The sequence below is a fragment of the Cololabis saira genome, chromosome 22 (assembly GCF_033807715.1).
Source record: "Cololabis saira isolate AMF1-May2022 chromosome 22, fColSai1.1, whole genome shotgun sequence".
Taxonomy (NCBI): Eukaryota; Metazoa; Chordata; class Actinopteri; order Beloniformes; family Belonidae; genus Cololabis; species Cololabis saira.
The window spans coordinates 7080224-7104612 of record NC_084608.1 but is presented as its reverse complement, the minus strand read 5'-3'; the positions used below and the strand labels follow the sequence as shown (position 1 = coordinate 7104612).

The 24389-nt window shown below is 38.9% G+C and overlaps 2 protein-coding genes across 3 annotated transcripts in view; both read left to right on the top strand.

The window, feature by feature from the left end:
- itgb1a (integrin, beta 1a) overlaps positions 1–3747 on the top strand; it is a 48877-nt gene extending 45130 nt beyond the window's left edge. For both annotated transcript variants that reach the window (XM_061713933.1, XM_061713932.1), the window contains one exon: positions 1765–3747. In XM_061713933.1, coding sequence (XP_061569917.1) covers positions 1765–1830 — 66 coding nt within the window. In that variant the 3' untranslated portion in view covers positions 1831–3747. The remainder of the gene's footprint in view (positions 1–1764) is intronic.
- A 2606-nt stretch (positions 3748–6353) lies between these two features.
- rab18a (RAB18A, member RAS oncogene family) lies at positions 6354–17805 on the top strand. The gene is made up of 7 exons (XM_061713627.1): positions 6354–6540; positions 8712–8767; positions 14081–14142; positions 14382–14454; positions 14988–15106; positions 15509–15575; positions 15987–17805. The coding sequence occupies exons 1-7, from the start codon at positions 6473–6475 to the stop codon at positions 16154–16156; spliced, it is 615 nt and encodes a 204-aa protein (XP_061569611.1). The 5' UTR covers positions 6354–6472; the 3' UTR covers positions 16157–17805.
- The last annotated feature ends 6584 nt before the right edge of the window (positions 17806–24389 follow it).

Sequence of the window (24389 nt, the reverse complement as noted above, 5' to 3'; positions counted from 1 at the left end):
TGCATGGGCTGATTTGAATGAATATGTCCTGATTTCAGTCAGTTCCTACTTTTTTTTCTGCAGTTTTTTTTAATAGAGCTGTTAACAAACCGTAGATTCAGTACCGTAGGATGAGAGATTGTCCCTGCAGAGTTTGAAAAAGACTGCATGAGTGTGCCGTGACAACAATGCAACACAATACTCACACAAGCACAGTGTGTGGGGATGAATACGTCTTGTAAGTGGTAAGTGTTTTACGTTGGCTGTCACTAGGAATGGGCGATATTTGACCGTTCACGATATACCGTCCAAAAGAATTCCCTGCGGTGAAGGAAGGAAGGAAGGAAGGAAGGAAGGAAGGAAACAAGGAAGGAAGGAAGGAAGGAAGGAAGGAAGGAAGGAAGGAAGGAAGGAAGGAAGGAAGGAAGGAAGGAAGGAAGGAAGGAAGGAAGAAAACAAGGAAAGAAGGAAGGAAGGAAGGAAGGAAACAAGGAAAGAAAGAAAGAAGGAAGGAAGGGAGAAAACAAGGAAAGAAAGAAGGAAGGAGAGAGCAGGAGGGAGGGAGGGAGGAAGGAAGGAAGGAAGGAAGGAAGGAAGGAAGGAAGGAAGGAAGGAAGGAAGGAAGGAAGGAAGGAAGGAAGGAAGGAAGGAAGGAAGGAAGGAAGGAAGGAAGGAAGGAAGGAAGGAAGAAAACAAGGAAAGAAGGAAGGAAGGAAGGAAGGAAACAAGGAAAGAAAGAAAGAAGGAAAGAAGGAAGGAAGGGAGAAAACAAGGAAAGAAAGAAGGAAGGAGAGAGCAGGAGGGAGGGAGGGAGGGAGGAAGGAAGGAAGGAAGGAAGGAAGGAAGGAAGGAAGGAAGGAAGGAAGGAAGGAAGGAAGGAAGGAAGGAAGGAAGGAAGGAAGGAAGGAAGGAAGGAAACAAGGAAAGGAGGAAAGGAGGAAGGAAGGGAGAAAAGAGGAAGGGAAGGAGAGAGCAGAAGGAAGAAAACAAGGAAAGAAGGAAGGAAACAAGGAAAGAAAGAAGGAAGGAGAGAGCAGGAGGGAGGGAGGGAGGGAGGAAGGAAGGAAGGAAGGAAGGAAGGAAGGAAGGAAGGAAGGAAGGAAGGAAGGAAGGAAGGAAACAAGGAAAGGAGGAAGGAAGGGAGAAAAGAGGAAGGAAGGGAGAAAAGAGGAAGGGAAGGAGAGAGCGGAAGGAAGGAAGGAAGGAAGGAAGGAAGGAAGGAAGGAAGGAAGGAAGGAAGGAAGGAAGGAAGGAAAGGGGAGAAGGAAGGAAGAAAACAAGGAAAGGAGGAAGGAAGGGAGAAAAGAGGAAGGGAAGAAGGAAGGAAAGAGCAGGAGGAAAGGAAGGAAGGAAGAAGGAAGGAAGAAGGAAGGAAGGAGCGAGCGAGCCAGAAAGAAATATATGAGAAAGAAGAAAGATAAATTCCCATTGATGACGTTTAGTAGTATTTAGTATCTTTTAGAGCAGTGATTTGGGGGTTCCAAAGACTGAATGTGGTGATAGATTTATATTTACAAAGGTGGAGTTGAATTGGTATTTTTTTCATCGTCATTCTTATCGTTAGCGGGATAAATGCCAGAAATGATCGTGATACATTTTTTAGTCCATACCGCCCATCCCTAGCTGTCACACAAGCATGGTGGTTTGTGAGGTGTGAGGAACACTTTGATGTACGGTATTTAACGGAGACTCGTGTTTTGATGGATTTTCAAACACAAAGCGACTTTTTTCGATAGTTATTTTGAGTTTGATGGTAACTTTGGTGTTTTTTGTGGTTCTTTTCAGGGTGAAAATCCAATCTACAAAAGTGCTGTCACGACTGTGGTCAATCCCAAATACGAAGGCAAATGATGGCAGTGTGGCTTCACGTGGACTCGCCCATCCAGCTATTTGACAGCTGCAGGATTCCCCGCTGACATGGGCTTCAGCGGGAGCACGTGGTGCAAAAAATCGTTTTTGTCGCTTGATCGTTATAATGTATCACCTGGCCACTGCATCTTTTATTTTTACTAACACTCACAATTTATATGCATTTGTTGTTTTTTTTAGATGTACAGTATACAGTTTGTGTATATACTTTTAAGTTGCATATTTGCAGAAGATTGTCTTTTTTTCATCCCAATGAACTGGCATGGGCAGATGATTTCTTTTTTTGCTCGTATTTTAACAACATATGGTGGAAAATCCGGATGCATAAAACGTGCGCAAAACTTGTTAAGCCTCTAAATGTCTACGCTGGTGCTTGATCAGTTGCTGACGTGTGAATTTCTCGTGTACCAGACAGAACCTGAGTTTAATAATAGCTATGTCATATCTGTATGTGTATATAGGAAACAATAGGAACTTAATGAACAATAATGAGCATTGACCTTAAATTGGCGACTGATGGTAAATCACAGCACGTTATGCGGTGGTTGTAATTTCTAATTTAGAAAATAACAATATTTTTAAGATTTTATTGGACTTTTATTGACTACTGTTGTCTGTCATAAGTACAAATATCAGATGAAGGAAGATATCAACTATCATTATTTGTATTGTGAATATATTATGATAAAAAGAGATATATACTGCAAAAGTAATATGATGAAGCTGTCGCTATGATGAACAATCAAAGGATTTGTGTAGTTTTGATACAAATGAATTATTGTTTCTGCAGTTGCTTTGACTCTCAGGTCTCTTCCTGTGTTCTTTGTCAAGTACACCAAAAATATGTTTGCTCACCGCTTGTTTGTTGACCATGAACTCATGTGTTGTCAGTTGTTGGTTTTATTGTTTTTTTGACTGTAGGACTGAAGCCTGAGTGTTTGTTGAGACGTCACAAGAATCACCTCTGAATTATGCTCACACACCCAAAAGTACCACACGCAGGCCTTTACAGTGTTGTTTTCAAAGTGCCTTTTCTTTCAATACCACGTTTCTCTAAATGCTGTTCGTGAGATATTTATTAAATATAGAACAACAACAAAAAAGGAAGAAACACTGTGTTGCTTCTCTGTGTGTGGCCAGTTTGACTTTACAGGAATGTTTTCAGTCTAATTTGGGGATGGTGAAACTGAGACTGTACATAAAGTAGTGTCAATGATGAGAAAACTTAAGAGACATAATTGTTATACAGTAGTTCTCAGAAAACTGACTTTCGACTGGTCTTCACATCATGTCTCAATCATTGTGCTTCATTTCTTCATTCATCATTTTCCACAATTCTGAATCAGACTTAGCTTTTACTTTTGAATATAAAAGAAAAAGGTGTCCAAATTTGTTATTTTGTACACTCTATTTGTTACTACAAATTAAAAGAAAACAGTAAACATCACACTAACAACTCATTTCCAGTCAGAGTTTGATCATCTACGTCATGATTCAGTGAAAACATCAAATGTTATCGTAAATTGTTCACAGCTTTTGCAGTGACTGCTTAAAAATGATCATTTTCATTTGAATCAATCCTTGTTCTTTGTTCTTTATTGATGCATTTTGTGTTTTTGAAGCCCAATAGAGAAACGGAGAGAATTGGGATTGTTTATTTCAGCAAATAGAACTTGAACCATGGTAGCACTTATGTTACTGCATCGTATCTGCAGTCCAGACCTGTCACTCACTGAGTACGCTGGCAGAAAACAACTTATTCTATATTGAAGGAAAATGTGTTAATACAATGGAATGTTTTTATTTTCCCTGAAATGGTACTGGAAAATATGTGTCTCTGTCACAAAGTTTATATTTATGTTATTTTTTAGTGACACATAAGGTATAAAAGTTTTTCAAATAACTGCTTTTTATTTGTCCTTACATTTCACTCATCTTCTCAGATTTTTATTTTATTCTTTTCAAAGTTAGACTATAATTTAAATGTGTTGTTTTGGGGATGACAGTTTGGGAAATTACACATTTAAGTAAATCCTTTTAGTTACTTTTTTGTGACCATGGAGATAAATCAATCCCTTGCACTTCTCAGTTAATAATTATTGATGCAGATTTCCTATCTGTAGATATTGAATTGTGAAATTGTAATTGTATTGTATTTTGTTTTACCAGACAAAGAAAAAAAAATCAGAGGACAAAAAACAATAATTCATAAGATTCAAGTTTATGCTAAGTAGTGAGAAAAATAAAATGATCTGGATTGTGGGATAACCATGATAAAATACACATTAAAATGGCAACTTAAGTGATAAAATAATGTAAAAGATAAATATACAGATTGATTGCAAACGTGTCCCAACCTTTTTTAGCCCAGCGGCCCCTAGGATGAGAGAAAAACAGAGCAGGTCCCGCTTGGAATTCTTATTTTTTTTCCCCTTTTTTTAACGTGTCAAGTTTTAAACCTGGCTTATAATAACTTTTGAATGTGTTTTATTCTGCTTATATCACCTTATTAACCAATTCCTGACTGGGTTATTAGCTACATGTGTTTACGGTTGATGAAACTTTGGCCTTGTCAGACGTGGAAGGAGTAACGTTAGGCCGAGCTGTAACGTTACAATCTCCAGCTTTAGGCTTAGTTATTGTCACACATTTATCCATCAGGTCTAACTAGCGTTAAATATGAAATAGCCAAGTCAATTTCGCAACGAATTTTCTTTTCTTAAACAACTAGCTAGTTCGTTTTTCCGCTCTAAAGTTGACATTAATCACATGACTCACGTCAGGGGAATCATTTCTGTAGAGTTGTAGACTAATTAGTTAATGTCAAAAGTAGATTATTATTGCCTGTTAATTGAGTTTCTCAATCATATATATATATATATATATATATATATATATATATATATATAATTAGGGGTGGGACGATACGGTAACTCACGATTCAATACTGTGACGATATGTGGCCCACGATAACGATAATATCACGATACACGATCTATGATATTCGATATATTGTAAGATATTTCATCAACGATATACCACGATATATGTGACTGAGAAAGAAAAAAATACCCATAAAAAGGAAAACGTCTGTAGTTATGCATTTATTCAATGCCAAAACTTCATACAATGTACAAAGAAACTGGATTTGTATATATTTGCCTCACTGCCTCCTAGGATGGTAAATGTAAACACTGTACAGCTGGACAAATTAAAGTGCATGAACAATAGTGCGGTGACAACTGCGTAAATCCATTATGTGTGTTGTAATAAAATATCGATATTTGCCGTCAGTTTATCGATTATTTATTGCGACAGAGAGCGCAACAATATATTTTTTCCCCACCATTAATATATATATATATATATATATATATATATATATAAAATCCTAATTATATATATATATATATATATATATAATTAGGATTTTATATACGGAAGCGTAATGCATTCACTTGAGAAAAAAACATCTGCTCTGTTTTTCTGAATTAAGGAGATAATGTCCAGCAGATCAGAACGGGCTTTCCGTCTGAACAACCGCAAAGTCCTGAGATTTCTGCGCAAAGTCGACAAACTAATAACAATACTATATAACTTAAAGACAAGAGTATCTCCCAATGTTTCAAACCAAAAGCAAAATAAAACTGGATTAAACTGGACATGGAACATGTTTGCTTCCATGAAATCCAGCTCTCAAGTCGTTAATTCAGAAAAACAGAGTAGATTTTTTTTTTCATTAAAACTTTTCTCGGAATTCTGAGATAATTAACTCGTTAATTCAGAAAAACAGAGCAGATTTTTTTTTTCTCAAGTGAATGCAATACTACGGAGCCCCTAAAGGGACACGGATTTTTTTAATTTAAAGAGTTTTACGCGCGCGCGTGAAACCTTTACGCGCGTGTAAAACCTTTAAGTGAGCACGTAAAGTTGTTAACTTGCAAGCAAAGTGGTAATGTCCTTATAATGGAGTCCCAGGTTAAAATATAGCTCAGCTAAATCCTGTAATGTCATTTCCATTCATAAACAGAGCAGGGCACAACTGTACGGTCTCCTGTTCCAGCAATACTCCCATGTACTTGTTTTTACGTGCTCACGTAGAATAACTTTTAGGCGCTCACTTATAAGTTTTGCGAGAGCGCGTGAAACTTTTTAGTGAGTGCATAAAAGTTTTACGTGCTCACTTAAAGGTTTTACGCGCGCGCGTAAAGGTTTCACGCGCGCAAAAAAAAAACAAAAAAAATCTGTGTCCCTTTAGGGGCTCCGTAATATTAATAAATAAATATATGTATATATATATATATATATATATATATATATATACATATATATATATATATATATATATATTTTTTTTTTTTTTTTTTAACTCAAATTATTTTGGTTAAAATGTTTTTTTTTTATTTGGAGGACCCCCTGCAGTACCTCCGCAGGCCCCTAGGGGGCGCGGGGCCCGGCTGAAGCCCCCTGGGTGATGATAATAACAACCGGAAGCAGCAGCTCGGCGGAAGTGGTCGGAGTGAGACATCACCAGGTCCAAATATCTCTGACCGACCGACAGACAGACAACAGCGCTCTACACACCCTGCTGTTATCTGGTGACACGGCTCAGCGTGGGGGAGACATGGAAGACGACGTCCTGACGACGCTGAAGATCCTGATCATCGGAGAGAGTGGAGTGGGGAAGTCCAGGTAAGACGAGGCTGGAGCGATGCTAAGGTTAGCTTTAGTTGTAGCCTCTCAGGTACACAAACAGCGGGAGGTTACCGGGAATAATAACTCACTAATGCCGCTCAGATTAACAACAGACGCAGGGCGACGATTCTGCTCCGGTATTTGTCTTTATTTTGTATAAATCAGGCCGAACTGTCAGTGAGATGAGCTTGTAGAGACTAGACAGCTGGGCGAGCAGCTAGCGGCGGCTAGCCTGGGTGACGTCATTTCTGCTCACGTGTGAATGCTGATTTATGGTTCTGCGTTACACCGACGCAGAGCCTACGGCGTAGGGCACGCGGCGACGCGTAGCTTACGCCGTCGTTTTAACGCGGAACCATAAATCAGGTTTAACTGGGACTGAAAATGACGTCAGGTCCAGTGATGTGCACTAATGTCCATGTGCTTAAGTTATCTAATGACAGTAAACCTGAGATATGGATGCGATGAAATGGTCTGGAGTTTGTCTTTTCTTCTTTTCTTTTGATTTTTTTTTTGGCAATATGTTTACTATTTTTTTTATTTGATTTATTTTATTTTGTACATGTAAATCAATCATTCAAATTTTAATTGTATAGCACCTTTCGTCCAAGTACAGGAAATACAAAGTACTTTGACATTTTGACTAAAAACAAAAAAAAAAAAAAAAACTGGGAGACCAATGCAAACTCACATACAATATAGTTAATTAAAATGAAATAATGATAAAAGTTCAAGAATTAAGGCTAAAAAATAATCAGTCCACAACAATAAAATATAATAATAACAACATTACAAGAAATAGTTAAATAAATAAAACAAATACCTCTAAAAAATGAGACATAGAGAGACAGAATAAAACTATAAAATGTGATGCTACATAAAAGCCAGACCAAAGAGATTAGTTTTTAGTCTACGTTTAAAAATGTCCACATTTCCAGCTCCTCTCAGATTCTCTTCTTTAATGTAAAGACAACAATTAAAGAAAAGATAAGAAAACAAAAAAATTAATTTCATACTTAATATCTTATTTACATGTTCAAAAAGGAGTAGAAAGAAGTGTAAACTTATTTAATCCTACCCCCAATCACTAATCATTTATTAACAAGTATTTATAATAACTAACTATACTATAATTATACTCACACAGTTACCTATACATACATACACATAGTTGAATATTTCTATATATTTGTACACACATGCCCATATAAATATACTTATTTACACCATACTATCTCTATATTAACTCCATCTGCTCTATATCTATATATATCTACTTACACACGTATTCACACACACACACACACACACATGCATATATACACACATGCATACATACACATATAATTATAATTAGCTTCCCATTTCTGAACATAAATATAAACAAATCTACCCATCACCCAGTAGTATTATAAAAGGCCGCTAAACCCCTTCCTCTTTGTACCTTGTGAAAGTCTATGATGATGATGATGACTGTTAACAGTAAAATACAGGCAGACTAGATTCTGATACTAACGCAGGTCTTTGTTTGCTACGCTGATGCCAGATAGCCATTTCTTGTAATGTAATAATAGTGCTGTCTTTGTATAATAAACACGTGGAGGTTATGACTGGTTACAAGCGTCCTGTGGATTGTCCTGGGTAACTGTGCCATTATTATTAGATTCATGGTTGAATAGACTACAAGTATTCACTGTGTTACTCTGCAGTTAGAGGAATGTCGTCAGTCATCGGGGAGATGTCTGTTTCACAGGAAATGTTTATAGTTCTTTTACTAAGACTTGGTTGTCTTAGTGCATAGCCGCTGGGCTTCACGGACCTCCAACAGGAAAGGCTCATTAGAGAGAATTACCAACCAGACTTTACACCTGATTTGTCATAGTTCCCAGATGAACTCTGTCCTCCTGACTACAGTCGAGGGTGACATCACCTGGAGTTGCGTATGTCGTACAAGTAAAGGGTGATATCAATACACAGAGATGCAGAATGTGACGAGTCTGGTGCCACAGGATGTGAGTCAGGAAACTGGAATCCTGACCTCAGACCAAACAAAAAAAAAAAGGAAAACTTGCCCACATGTTGTAGAAAAGAAATATAGAAAAATACTGATCTGTTGTATTAGTGATCCATAATGATGGGCCTAATCCTTTCTTTCTGTCTTTCAACAGCCTCCTCTTAAGATTCACAGATGACACGTTTGACCCAGAACAATCAGCTACAATAGGTGAGTAAAACATGCAAGCTCATGTAGGAAAACTCCTTATGGCAGTATGTTTGCCAGATTTGATGCTGTCAAACACTGAAGATGACATTTACAGAACTAAAAACAAGACTCTGGGGCTATATTATAAACCTTGTTACTGTAACTGCTAGGTTGGATCAAAGTTTTCCAGGTTGTCATCTACAGTGGATATAAAAAGTTTGCGCGCCCTTATGAAATTGCTTTTTTTAATTTAAAGGCAGAAAAAACAACATTGTAAATGGCAGACTGGTTACACCTTTAATGTGATCTTTCAACAAAGACTGTAAACCCTTCTGCTGCTAAAATCTGGGGTTCTTGGTCGGCAGCCTTGGAGTTGACCAGTCACATTCAGAATTACATCTGTAACTAAATGGCAAACACCAAAAGAGTAAAGTGATTCGTTACAAATCTTTAATTGAAAAAACGAACATTGTTTTTTGATACATTTCTCTTTTGGTTTACCTTGTGTGTGTATATATCTGACTTTGTCACCAATGTATAAAATACGCACAAAAAATAATTGCAAGGACATAAAAATATATCTGAAAAATGTCTCTTAATATGAGAGCAAAAACATTTTTCCTTCAACAACCTGTCTGAGTAGTAGTACAATTAAATGTTGAATAATGATATAATAATAATAAGTAATGAAATCATTTCCTGTGTTTGTCACCAGTGTACAAAAAACACAAAAAATATTCAAAGACATTCATAAATTATTCCTAACAATGTCTTATGAATGACTCTGAGTCATTCTGTTCATTCATGATTCATGCATCGTGTTCTTCATTCTGATTGGCTAAACAGTCTCCCCACTTCTTCACTTCCTGTATCAATAACGTTGGTTGCTTAGCAACAGTCATGAGAACGGCCAATGAGCTTCAGCAGCAGCTCAAGAACGGAACCCTTTGATGAATCGTTCATTACAGTCTCAGATATAATCCATGGTGTCGGTTTATAAGAATCTTTTTGCCCAGAAGAAAAAAGAGCGACAACAATGACCCATAACTATGTTCTTCTCTGGAAAAAACACACCTGCACCGCGGCTTTAGGAGAAAAAGAGGCTACAGAGCGAGTCAGGATGCAGCAGCATCAGAAGAGCAGGGAAATATGCACCAATCACAATCTGTCCTACTGTACTTATTGTATTTTTTTACATAATCATTTTTTCATTTTCTCCCGTTCAAATCCAATTAATTGGGTCGTGGTGGGGCGGGGCTGATCTCCGCTATTTGAAGCTTCGTATAATTGTAAAAAAAAAAAAAAAAGGTTACTACTTCCCAGATTTCACCTATCGCGGGTCCTTTTTGGATCGTAACCCCCGCGAAAAACCAGGGATTACTGTATTCCATTAGGTGTGTTATTATGATTTTTTTATTTAACATGTGCAAATATAATTTTTACAACTGCATATCCTCAAAGAAGACACTGAGTTAGAGTAGCTCTGACTATCTCCAATATTCTGCCCAAGGCGATGCTGAATTATGCCAGAAGATTCATTCTGTCAGGTCGTTTGGGAATGTGTGTTATGGTCTGATATGGTAAATGTTCACCTATTTGATCATAATTCCAAAATGTAGCCAAAAGTCAATACAGTGCAGGGATGCCATATCAACAGTGAACCGTGGCGGGAGTTATGGAGGGTTATGGTTTAGGGCTGCTTATCTTCAGCTGGGCCAGGGGCATTTGTCAAGATACAGGGATGGAAATGAATAGCTCCACATACCAAGATATTTTGGTAAAAAACTGCCTGTGCTCTGCCTTAGAAGATGAAGAGAAAGTGGAAAGTTCACATCCCAGCATGGCAATCAACCAAAAATCGACAGACATCAAAAATGAAAAGTGTTGGAAAGGTCCAGTCAGATCCCAGACATCAGTCCTGTCAAAAATTAACCTAATGACCTAAAAGAGCGATGCACAACAGATTCTCACAACTTAAAGGAACTTAAACTTTGCTGCAAAGAAGACCGATTAAAATTACAAAGTCTTGTCCCGCGTCACTTTTTAACCACATAAAGAATCTACGGAAGCGTTTTACATTCACTCGGGATAATTTTTTCTGTTTTTCCTGGTATTTTATTTTTTTTGGCCCCGTTTTTCAGGAAAATTTTTTCCGCCCTGTTTAAGGTATAATTTTTTTCAGTTTTTCGAGGTAATTTTTTCCGCCCCTACGCCGCCGGAGGCGATTCCGTCTCCCAGCTGCACACCGTGCAGATCCAATATTTTCTGCAGTCTCCTGATCGTCTCTTGGGCCACCACAAAGCCAGCCTGAACGCATTTCATATGCACCATCTTGTACCCATTATGCATGCCATATCTGTCCAACTGCTCCTGCAGAAACATTGCTCTGTTGAGGAGATCTGAATGGGCTTTCCGTCTGAACAACCACAAAGTCCTCAGGTGTCTGCGTAAAGTCCACAAACTAATGGTAATACCATATATGTGGCTCAAAGACGGGACTATCTCCCAGTGTCTTAAACCCAGATCAAAGAAACACTTGATTAAACTAAACAAGTTGGTCATGTTTGCTTACATTAAATCAAGCTCTCAATAAAGGAATTAATGTGATTGTTTCAGATTCTTTCTAAACTGGGGGGGTTACACCGAAAAACAGGGTGGAAAAAAAAAAACCACAAAAAACTGAAAATAATTACAGCAAAAAACAGTCGGGGGAAAATTACCACAAAAAATAGAAAATTCTGCAAAAAACTAAAAATGATTACACAGAAAAACAGGGTGGACAAAATAACCACAAAAAATAGAAAATAATTACAACTAAAAACAGGGCTTTTTTTTATTTTTTCCAAGTGAATGCAATATGCTTCTGTAAGAATCAACTCGCCAATGTGATTTACAATAATTTGAACAAAAAATAAGCTTGATTTTAAGAGTGGAAGAGACTGTCCGTGGTATTTAATGAACTTGCAGGCATATTATTTTTTGAGCTTGAGTGTTTATTCTGTCATTAATATCAGCTGATTCTAACTGTAAAAGTCATTCAATCCAGTTGGACAGAACTGGGATATTGTGAGCCCATTTATGTTTTATCCATTTTTATGACTTCATGTTTATAAAGTAATTTCCATTCTTGGGATTGAGGATGACATTGAATAATTTGGGCCTTAATTAATGTGATTTTTGTCTTTTGTTAAAACAACCAAAAGAATAGACCCCAGGGAGGTTGAGAGAGTGAAAAGGCTTTGTTTTCTCACAGTCGACGCTATGGTTGCTACTATTTCACTTGGCCAGCTGGTGTGTTTTGCCAAACAGAAGTCTTAATTGGAGTCAGCACTACCTTTTTAACTCAAGTCTCATATGTTTTCTTAATCCTTTCTGACATCACTTCATTTTCAGTGGTATTTATCTCACTATCAGTATGTGAAATTGCAGGCAAGAATTAAGCAACGTGCCATGTTTGGCAAGTTTAATCAACAGAAAGATGAAGTAAGAGCTCTGTTACTCTTATGAGAGTTGGGAACAATACGAGATAATTTAGACGAATCATTCCTCGCGCTGAACACAAGTCTGTGTTTAGATTTATCTGGGATGCCTCAAGTGTTTCTGTCTGTATTAGTTAGGGTTGTTTACAGATGTGCAGAAAGTGGATCCCCAGAAATCAGCCCAGCCTTGACCTGTCGTGGCAGTGGCATCTTGTTGTGTTGTGATATTACAAACAGATGCTTGAATGTGAGTTTCATGGAAGAGGCCTGTTTACTTTTGTGATGAATTACAGCGGCAGCGATCGCTCCAGGTTCAGGGAAGTGTTTGGTGTAAACTAGGGCTGGGGATCGATTAAAATGTCAAGAATCGATTCCGATTCTTAAGATTCAGAATCGATTATCAAGATTTGATTTCAAGATTTGATCCGATATTGATTTGGGTTAGTGTTATTAAAACTGTTTCTTCAGCTGTTGCATGAATTATATGACTGTAGTTCTGCAACATATTAATATTAGTATTATATTGAGATTCAACAGCAAGTATTGCAGTTAATGATGCTGTAAGGACCAATCAGCTCCAAGAATGCTGATAGAACTGCTTTAGGAAACATCTGAGGGTCAGAATTACCAAACAGATCCAGGGAGGAAACAGAGGGATGAAATCGGTTTTATTTTTTCCCACATTCCGTTTTTTATTTGTTCCATTTTCGGTCTATTTTGGTTTTTATAATTTTTTGCAAAAGTTAACCCCAAGACAGTATATAAAGTAATGAAATATAGACAATTTATGCAATTATAACTGAAAACTTTAATGTTTTCATACCTTTACATACATATTTAAAGGCGAAAACATGGCATCAGTTATTCTCGTGTCCAACAAAACATTCCTTTTTGGGGATAAACAAAAAAATAACCAAAAGTTGTAATGTAATGATGAAAAAAAAAATACATAAATAACATTTTTTTTTTTTAAATCGATCTTTAGACATATTAATCGATTTTTAGGTATTAATGAGAATCGATTTAGAATTGGGAAATCGATTTTTTTCAACACAGGCCTAGTGTAAACGCGTCTCCACAGGCGTCCAGCAGCCGTGTCTCAGCAAACCTGCTGCCCTTGAGCAAGAACCAGCTGTGGTTGAAAACGCGGTGTGTTTGTGTGCTGTACACATGCTGTGTGTCGTATATCTTCACCCTGTCTTGTGTCCCCTGCCTCTTCCTTCCTCACCCTCCTCTGGTTTGACCCACACGTGAAAACCAACCCATCACAAGCGTTCATGTCCCCGTAAATCTGTCAGTGGATGCTAAAACTCCAGCTTATCTGTCATCTGCACTTCACGCTCGGCACGCAGAGACAGAGCACAAAGGCAGTAGAGATTTACTCGTGCAGGTAACATGGGGCAACATTGTTATTTTCATGTTAAAGTCTGCTTTACTGCGGTCCGTCTGGCAGCTCCGTGTCAGTGAATCATCGCCGTCTGAGCCGTTTTACAGGAGGTGGACTTTTTTTTTTTCTTTTTTTTTTCAATACAGACCTGTATTGTTTTTAGTTTAGGACATAAAACCACACTGTCCCTCTGTGGTAGATATAAATGCACAGTCACAGCGTAATTTAAGCAAAAGACATGAGTGGGCACAGCGCCAGTCTCAACTACCTGGGTTACCAGAAGTTCAGAGACATTGTGCGGTAATGCGTGTTTTCACAATTTATCATCAATAATTATAGTCTGTCGGCCTGATATAATATTCTTGGCTGTAATTGGGGAGAACCTGTAAGACTCATCATAGCGGGACCGGAGCAGGATGAGGTAACCGTGTCAGTTTAAGTGACGGCTGGCTTGTCTTTTTGTCTTAGGTGTTGACTTCAAAGTGAAGACCATTTGTGTGGATGACAACAAGGCAAAGTTGGCAATATGGGTAAGTTACAAACTCCAAAACTGTATTGAACTGTAATTCAAACAAACATGTTGTCCGTCACACATCCAAGGAGGTGAAGGCTGTTCCTTTTACCTGCCACTAGATGGCGCCTCTGCACCATCAGTCCTGCACACGGGAGCTTTGAGGACTGAGCAGCCTGTTTGTCTCCATCATGTCCATCTGTCCTGGTTTTTACTTGAGGTCGTGTCCAATAATTTAGAGTTTTGTGTGTTTTGCAGGACACGGCTGGACAGGAGCGCTTTCGAACCCTAACTCCGAGTTACTACCGTGGGGCCCAGGGAGTCATCCTGGGTAAGCAAAGCTCCATCACTGGTCAAGCACGTTTTTCACTCTCTTTTCCGGTCTGATTCTTGTTTTAAAGAAGAAAGAAGGCCATATTTTAATCATGTGGTTCACTCACTCATTTTTTTGCCTCACTGAGAGTTGAATCAATCCTTTCATGTGAGCTTTTATGACCAGCATATGAATACAAATGAGTTGAAGGCCTGAAACAGACCTCCACTGGAGGACCCAACCAATCCACTTTTAGGCTCTTTTTTTTCTTTCTTTGTCAATTTTATGTTTTCATAATTTCCAGAAGTCAACAATGACCTGAGTTTTGACATGCCTTTCAGATTTAATGTTGCATAACTGCTCTAGTTTGTCTTGTGTGCGGCCAGACTCTTTGTTTTTTCCTCAAAAATGATCAGATTGTATCACAGATTGAAGAAATGGGGTTAAAACAGTGGCTCTTTCCTGTACTTTTGCTCTACAAAACAGTTGTGCACGTGTGTTTTTGTTTTTTTTTCCTTCATTGTGAGCTCGTTCGTGTGGTTTCTCCACAGTGTACGATGTCACGCGACGCGAGACATTCACCAAGCTGGACAACTGGCTCAATGAGCTGGAGACATACTGTACAAGGAACGACCTCGTCAAGATGCTGGTGGGAAACAAAATTGATAAGGTGCGTGAGCGTGCAGTCGAGTACAAAATGTTCATGTTCTCTTTCAAACCAGCAAGGCCGTTTGATTAGAAATCCGCCCTAAATTAAGATTTATACATCAGGTTGAGCACGTTTTAACCTGATTTAAGCTCATTTGGTATCTAAAAGTTGGAATGTGGACTAATATATCCCAAAAGAAAATAAATCAGCCCACTGACACACCACTTGTGCAAGTGACATCATTTTCGTACCAAAAGCAGTGACTGCATGAATGGTCGCCGGTCAATAGAGTATCATGAATTTCTCGTGTTCTGCTTTTTGTCTGTGAAAAGCAGTTTTCCTGTCTGTGCTGTGATGACTAAAGTGGCTGACAGTTCCACCCAGCAGACCTCAAATAAGCCATTACCTCTCCTTTTGTTTTAGGAAAACCACGAGTTAGACCGGGCCGAAGGGCTGAAGTTTGCAAGAAAACATTCCATGCTTTTTATAGGTAAGTCAGGAGGATTCCCTCTCCACGAAGACCTGCGAGGCGCATGAGTTACAGCAGGCCATTACACAAAGGAAACGGCTTTTCAGATGCTGATCATACTTACTGAGGAATGCTTGCATACTTCTATTTATAAAGGCTTCATAAATCAGCTTTAGTGCAATCCTTTTTTTTTTTTTTTTCTCTTTTCCAGCACTTCCAGTTTTAAAATTTTATCTTTAATAAAAGAGCAGTGAGGAGTTGAATTTCACTCCAGGTTAAATGCCTAGTTTACATCTTCATCAGGCAAGAAATGGTTGCTGAGACAGAGGGACTTTATTAACTCCTGCGGTCTGCTGTTTTATTCAGTTTTTCCCAAATATTGAAATTCATTTTTGTCTTTATCTGGCCCTTCTTTCCCCTCCCGTCTCCCAGAGGCAAGTGCAAAGACGAAGGACGGAGTCCAGTGTGCGTTTGAGGAGCTGGTGGAGAAGATCATCCAGACCCCGGGCCTGTGGCAGAGCGACAACCACGGCCGAGCCGTGCAGCTCACGGACGAGGACATCGGAGGGGGATCCTGCGGCGGCTACTGCTCCCTGGTTTAGACGATAACGCTCAACACGCTCATACGTCCCAGAAAAAAAGCTTCAAACACACATCCACTCGAGAGATTAACCCCCCTCCCATCGTGTCTCGGTTCTCCCAGACGTGAAAGCCATCCAGGTCTGACTGCTCTCCCTTCGCTGGGAGTCAAGGGTTGACTGTCCAACACACTAAGACACTACTTTTGCACAATTTCTTATAGCAACGCTGCACTAAAACGCTAAACTGCTCGGCCTTCGTTTGTGCAGTTGTAGAAGCTTGGTCAAAGTATTAACCATTCTTAGTTCCTACTCATGAGTTATTACAGCAGTACAGTCCGATGAGTCCAAACATTCATGCCAAATATATAGATCTATATGCCCAAGTATCAGAAGTAATAATGAGGATGATAATGGCAACATTTTGACCGAGGCTTCTCAAGTCTCCAGCATGCTCTTCTTCATTTCTATGGCACCTTGCATTTTAGCGAGCATATCTGTATGAACGCAGGGCCAAGTGTTCCTCTAGTGTTTGTCTTTCCCCTGCTCTGCTTCATCCCCCCCCTTCCCGTCCGATAGACTGAACGTTACGCTGCTTATGAAGACGCTTATCGAGCCGAGCCGCGCTGTATTCCGCCTCGCCAGCCTCAGTCGGAGGCTCGGATCGTGTGTCTCCGCTGACCACTCAGCTGCCTCATTTTCTTTTCCAAGTGTTTGGAATGGTGTTTGATTTCTTTTATTGACTCAGACTTCAAACTTTTTCGCTGTGTTTTTGAAAGTGCATAAATCAAAGGAACTGGCACCAGCGAGCTTTCCACTGGTTGCTGAAAAAGAGGGAACTCTTAAAATTGCACGCCTTTTTTTTTTTTTTTTTTTTTTTTCTTGTAGTAACGAGTTGCTTTAATTGAGTGCGACTTGCTGGCATTCGCTCACTCAGACAGATAATATCGGTAATATCACTGGCACTGCCTCCGGTCTCTCAAATAGATCCCTTTGACTGGTCAGAGACAAAGGAAAAGTGTTCAATATTAAACAGGGCGGTGAGTCATAAGGGTGTTTCCACAGTTTTTGGGGAAAATCAAAGAAAAAGCTGTGTGCTTCTCACTGCTAATGGATTTAACAGCTCTCCCATCTCTGTTAGTGTCTGAGAGAAAAAACGTCCCGCACCCCAGACCTCGGACCATGTTTGTAGTATTCCAGTGCTGGCGTGCATTCTGGGAAATGTAGTTCAACAGGATTTGATCTTGTAACAGGATGGAAAAGTATGTTTGACCGCAAGTAATCGTTTTTAAAGGTTGTTTTAATTGCATGGGAAATCTGTGTGCCATTTTTTTTGTGTTTGTTTTGTTCAACAAATAACTTTCAGAGGCTATTTACTATAAACTTTTAACTTCTATTTAACTGAAAATAAAACATTGAATAGACAATAACCATTGAATTAATTGGCGTATTAAAACAAAATTGAAGTAGGCTTTTGACTTATTAAACTCAAATTGCTGTCTTCTTTTTGTGGTGAGAAATATCTTAAGACATGTATACCTTGTAAATTGTGTATTTTAGTACTTTGTTGGGATATTTCCGGTACGACTTGTAAAGCTGAATGTAAACATATTTCACTACAAACAAAAACCGCCTGATGTATTAAAACAAAATAAACTTCTTTTTTTAAGCGAGTGGAGCTGAATGTTTTGGTGTTCCTCGAAGAGCCACGTTGCACATGAAAGGGAGGGAAAAAAAAGCTTATTAAAGTTGTCAGAAGCGATGAGCAATCGCTGAGCTGTCATCGTAGCCGTGTTGGAAATGTCTCTGTTAGGTGACGGCTCCTTCACTCCGTGCCCTCCGCATTCCTCCGTCCTCGGGACGGACACTCGTGTTTAAACAGTGTCCGAGGATCCCGAGGAGCCCAGACGTGCGATCCGTCTAAATCATCTTTCTTGGCCCAGCTCTCAGGAAGCCCCACCACAGCCGTAACTCTCTCCATCAGTGCCTTAACTGGGATGTGCATCATTCCTGGGCAATTATGAAATAGCTGGGTTCTGGCAGCCCGCGCCGAAGACTCTTCTCCTGTAGCGCATCCCTCATCTCCCGCCACAGACCGGGCAACTGTCTGGAAATATGTCTCAGTCAAACAACAAGGCCGGCACGCTGCCTAATGCTGCCTTCATGCGGTCGGCCCGTGTGCTGAGTGGCAGCGCGGCCGTTTCCTCGAGCCTACGCTGGAAAAACATCAAGTACCGACAGGCCGGCCGACGGATCTCAGACACACACGTGTGGGGATGTTGATGCTGCAGCACAGCAGGCTCTGAGCTGCTGGAGTGATGACACTTGGATTGGAGGGGAACTGTCACTCTAGAGTCGGGCCAGGACCCAGCGAGGGTCACTCATGTGCACGTCATTTCTAAAGTAAATTACATTTTATTAACGGATAGCCCCTTGAGATGAATCATCTCCTTTTCGAGGGGGTCCAACACAAAACATACAACACAATATAAACAGTCACAACATACATAAGGCTCTCACACACAGTAAATACTACATATAACTAGGGCTGTTCGATTAATCGATTTTAAATCGTAATCGCGATTATGTAATTTGAACGATGTTAAAACGTGAAACTCGTAAAATCGATTTTTCACTTTTTTTAATTTTGTTATTTATTTATTTTTTTTACCTTGTCTGCACACATATTAATGATTGATACCATATTAATGATTGATGGAAATACCTCTCAATACCTGCGACAAGTGCCCCATCGGAGAGGCTCTTTAGTGTAGGAGGGGGCGTTGTAACATGCCACCGGGCATCCCTCAAGCCAGATGCGGTAGACCGGCTCGTGTTCCTTGCAAAAAACTTGCAAATGTGAATAGCAAATGTAATGACTGACATTACACACCTCTACCTCCTTCATGGGTTGCATTATTATTTAGCATGCAAAGACCCAGTTTAGTTTAATTAGAAAATGTCTTGTTTTATTTAATTGGAAATATAACTTACTGTATGTTTGCAAGTGCTGATTTGCTGATTTTCTTTTCAAAGATAAAACTTTATATTTTATTATATTTTTTAAAACTTTTTTTCAACTCATTTTACAGAGTTTTGCACTTTATTCATTCATTTTTGGTTTAATAAGAGCAAAGTTTGCACTTAAAGCCCAATGGGGCAAATGTTCAATAAAAAAACAGCATATTTGAAATCATTTCTTTGCCTTTTGTCAATTCACAAAATAATCGTAATCGTAATCGAAAATCGGATTTTGAGAGAAAAAAATCGAGATTTTATTTTTGGGCAAAATCGAACAGCCCTACATATAACACAGTAATAACAAGAACAGCAATATTAATAGTCATTAGCATCATCAGAATCAGAATCATCTTTATTGGTCAAGTTTGAACATTGTCCAACAGGGAATTTGACTCCGGTTGTTTCGCTCGCTGTACCCAGATTTAAAAATAGCAAACAGTAAAGTAAATAAACAAATATAGTCACTTATTAACATATATACAATTAGAGAACTGAAAGGTGCAGCAGCATGAGGTAGAAAAATGACGGCTATAAATAAAATAACATGTACAATTTCTTTTTTTAAAAGTGAAAGGTGTAGCAGAATGAGGCAGACATGATTGTTGCTGGAAGGTGCATTGTTACAGCATGTGATAGTTATTATAATTACCGCTATTATTGTTATTGCACGGTGATTGGTTACTCAGAGATTATGAGATTATGAGATTATTATACTATATATGAAAAAATAGATGCATTATGTATTTAAAAAAATGACACAAATGAGAAGGCAATACCACTATAGGCATGGTTATTGAGATTGGAGAATAGTGAGTTTTTAAAGAGATGTAATGAATTGAGTTCTCTTATATTGATGGGTAGGTTGTTCCAATCTGATGGGGCTTTGAATTTAAAAGCACTTCTGCCAATTTCTTTAAATGTCAAAGGAACGAAAAAGGAAGGGTTGCTGAGTGTTTCTGAGGGATGTATGTGGAATCAAATATTGTTTTAAGTAAGAAGGATAACTAAAGTGGATACATTTGAATATGAGTTGGAGCCAGTGGTATTGTCTTCTTGAGCTGATTAAACCAGTTTAATGATTGATACATGGAGCAGTGGTGAGTTCGACAAAATGTAAATGACGTTGAGGGGTTGAAGATGTGAATCATAAGTGTTCTGGTAAACAACATCAGCATCATCTAAAATGAGTCCTTAGTGTAAATGAAAATTGGTTTTTGATCTCTCATTAAGTAGCCGATGAGAATAGACGCCATCATTTCAACCTCTGAAGCCACTGAGGAAAGTATCCCGGCCTTCGTACTATCGACTTTCCACCGCTACGCGTCCTAGGGTTTCCAACCGTCCCTTGAAAAATGGAATCGTCCCGTATTTATAAACTAAAGTACGTCACGTATTGAGCTGTATTACTGTGAGAGTCAAAAAAAAAAGTCCTAAAGTGGAAAAAGACCCATCTCACCCCGGACACTCACTCTTTGAACTGTTGCCATCAGGCAGACGTTTCAGGAACTGAAATCACGCACAAACACACTCAAGAACAGTTTCTATGCCAGAGCCATAACTACACTCAATACTGCTAAATACTCAAACTGACTTTTTCCATGTGCAATACTGACTGAACCGTGCAATACCTGCCAAATGTGAATACTGTATGTTGTCTTCCTGTTTGTGTCCTTTTAGAGATTATTTATTTTTATAGTTGTTTTAATATTTATTTTTTTTAAATCATGCACCTTAGAGAAGATTGCATACAATTTTGTTGTACCTGTACAATGACAATAAAGACATTCTATTCTATTCTATTCTATTCTAAAATGCCAATGGAAAATGGCATTGAGGTGTTGAGTTCATAAGTTATTGTTTTCTGTTTTACTACAACTGTAGCCTAAAGTCATGGCCTTTGAGGCACAAATATGTTTTCTACAGACTTTCTGTTTGCACTTTTGTTATTGCAGTAAAAATGTGCACTACAGAATTACAGAATGGATGTTCTGCTTGTTTTCTATTGTTTGATATTAATTTATACAATTTTAGGTTAAGCAGGACAGGTTTCTGTTTAAGAAAGATACTAAATTTTATTCAGTTCATTTTGTGAATTGCTGGATAATTAGTTTTCCTAGTTTGTCATGTGTTCATGGCATTCAAAAATATGCATCTAATTCATTTCAGGTTCGAGTCAAATAGTTAAAAAATTGTTTCACTCACAAAAAAAGGGGCTAAAAAAATTCACCACGTCAGGAAAGGTGAAGGCAATCGGGTCGATTCAACTCAGTTCGGGGAGTTGGCAACCCTAAGTGGCCGGTGAGAATAGACACCTCATTTCAACCTCTGAAGCCATTGAGGAAAGTATCCCGGTGTTCTGCCAATTTCTGCTCCCTGCCGAGAAATGCTACTTTGTGTTTCTGCGCGCGCGCACAGTCGATTTTCAAAGTTTGATTGCCACGCTAAATTGATAATATGGGATATTGAGTATTTGATCCCTCTAATTCATGCCATGAATTGCATTACACTTTGTGAATATTATACGATAAAGAGAAAAAAGAACAACAATTCTATCGCTTTATTTAATATTCATTCAGTCATTGGCCTTTATTTAACCAGGCAGGTCATTAAGAACATTCTTATTTACAATGACGGCCTGGCAAGCGACAAGGACCACTTGGGGGGGGGAAAGGAAGTGGACTAGGAAGTAAAACACAGTAAAACTGTAGCTCTACAAAGGTAGAAAACCATTAGGTAGCATTTTTTGGCAAAGCAGCAAGCACCGGCCTTCGTACCATCGAGTTTCCACCTACGCATCCAGCACAAAAAAACCAGCAGAGAAGACTGACGGACTTTTAAGACTGATGAGAGGACCAAACGCTAACTGGCAACCCAAGACGTAGTAACATGCCCCACTTCCCCGGCCCTCGTGTTCTGCCCCACCTGGCTGCGTCGGAGGCCTGAGAGCGTCTCTGCAGGGGCGGCTCTGATGGACTGCTGTCTGCAGCCGCCTCCGGGCCCCGAAACGGGCCAGATCTGTCTCCCATTAGCCCGGCTCGGTTCCTTCCCCGGTCCTCCGCCCGCTGCAACAGCAGGCCGTATGGAGTAGTGTTCAGACGAGGCCCTCAGGAGAACAGTCATGCTGTCATGTGTAAAAATGTTACGAGACATCGGGCATCGTTTCATAAGGTGTCGGGTTCCCGGACGTCACTCACTTTGTCATGCTCATTGCCTGCTTCCTATCAGGTAATTGTTTTGCCATGCTGACTTAAGCTGTACGAGGGAAGCTGGGAGTGAGAGCGTGATTGGAAAGACCGTCCTCCAGCACAGCCATGTGAACTGAATGCAGTTTGAAGTTTGTCGTAAGGACAAGTGTGTGATAATGACCATGTGATGGGATCAATACTGAGAGGCGTCGCAGGCCTCGTCGGAGCTCACTTTAGCAGGGCGCTTGGACGACAGTCCGGGGCTTTTGGGCCGCTTGCAAACAACATTTGTTTGTTTTGTTTGATTTATTGTTTGCACTCGTAAAAAGGAACATTACACAGAGGAAAAAAAAAAAGTTAAGAAAAGACGTGCAGGAGAGGTCATAAAACCCCAAAGGGCTCATAAGCGACTGCCTCCTCCTAAAAACAAGAAAAAAACATATATATATGTTTTTTTCTTATAAGATTTTTCTTATATTTTTCTATGGTTTTTGCTTATAAGCACAATACATAGGCTTATACTGTATAACTGATAACTCAGAGTTATACGATACTTCAGAATACAATTAAATAGCTTAGAAATATATTTGAATAATAGTCAGAGGTGTCTTCAGTATTCACATTCATTACTCAGGTAGAAGTATAGATACTAGAGTTTAAAAATACTCCTGTAGAAGTTGAAGTATCAACACAAGTTTTTTACTCAAGTAAAAGTATAAAAGTACTGGTTTTAACATGTGTTTCAGAGAGCAGGAGATATGATGACTAGTTGCCTATAAGTATTCTAATGGTGCAAAAAGTCAAACTTCAGAGGCATGTTATCATTTATCCTAACCTTTATTGGAATGTACATCCAAGTTTAGTTGCAGGAATCTGAGGGAACGGATGTAAGAACAAAACTGGACAAGAACATCTGAAACAACCACAACCAAATTCACTCTATCCGGATGGAGCAATTTAACTGGATAGTTTTTATTAAAGGCCGAAATGAAATAGAGTAACGAGGCTGTTTTTAAAATGTAAGGAGTAAAAAGTACAGATAATTGCGTGAAAATGTAAGGAGTAAAAGTAAAAAGTCGTCTGAAAAATAATTACTCCAATGAAGTATTGATAACCAAAATGTATACTTAAGTAAGGTAACGAAGTATTTTTACTTCCTTACTTGACACCTCTTATAATAGTGAATGAAAAACACAGATATATTAAAAATCTATAAACTTTTTTCAGCTTTCTTTTGAATGCAGATAATGTTGAGTATGTTTTCACTTAGATGTTTTAAACTGTTCCACAGCACAACGCCTTGATACATAAATGAACATTTAGCAGTTCTACAGAACTGGATATGCAAATAATTCGTTCTTCTTGTGGAGTATGAACAGTACTCGAGTTGTAATTATCTTATTTCTAGTTAAAATGTCTCATTTTAGTAAAAAAAAATCTCATTACACTTAAAACAAGACTCATCACTGGAAAAAACAACAATTTTCACCTAAGTAGAATAATAAGTAGAAAAACCTGCCAGTGGAACAAGATTTTTTGCTTGTAATGAGAAGATAAATCTTGTCCCACTGGCAGATTTTTCTACTTATTTCAAGTGAAAATTTACTTGAAACAGGTGAAAATTGTCAAATAAGTTATTTTTCTGGTGTTATTTTTCTGGTGATGACTCTAAATGTTGAAATAGCAGTAAAACCACATTCATTGATGAAATGACATAAGGGATGGAAAGGGGGGATGATTTTGACCGTTTTTATTTCAGGGGGGGATGCCATCCCCCCTCATCCCCCCTCAACTCCAGTACTGAGTATGAATGATAATAAGAATTAAACTCAAAATAATTATGAAATAATGAAAGGGTTTGATAAATAATGATCAAACAAGCAGAAAGCTGCAGGCCCTCTAGCCGTTGCTGTGTTTACATTGTGAGGTGAGGTCGGGGTAAGAGTACCCTCACCCTGCTCCCTCCCTCCTCCCCCGGAGTCAGAGCTCTGCTCTCTCTCGTGTTGCTCTCCGAGCATCAGAGACCCGTGAGGTAATGACCGGCGTGACCA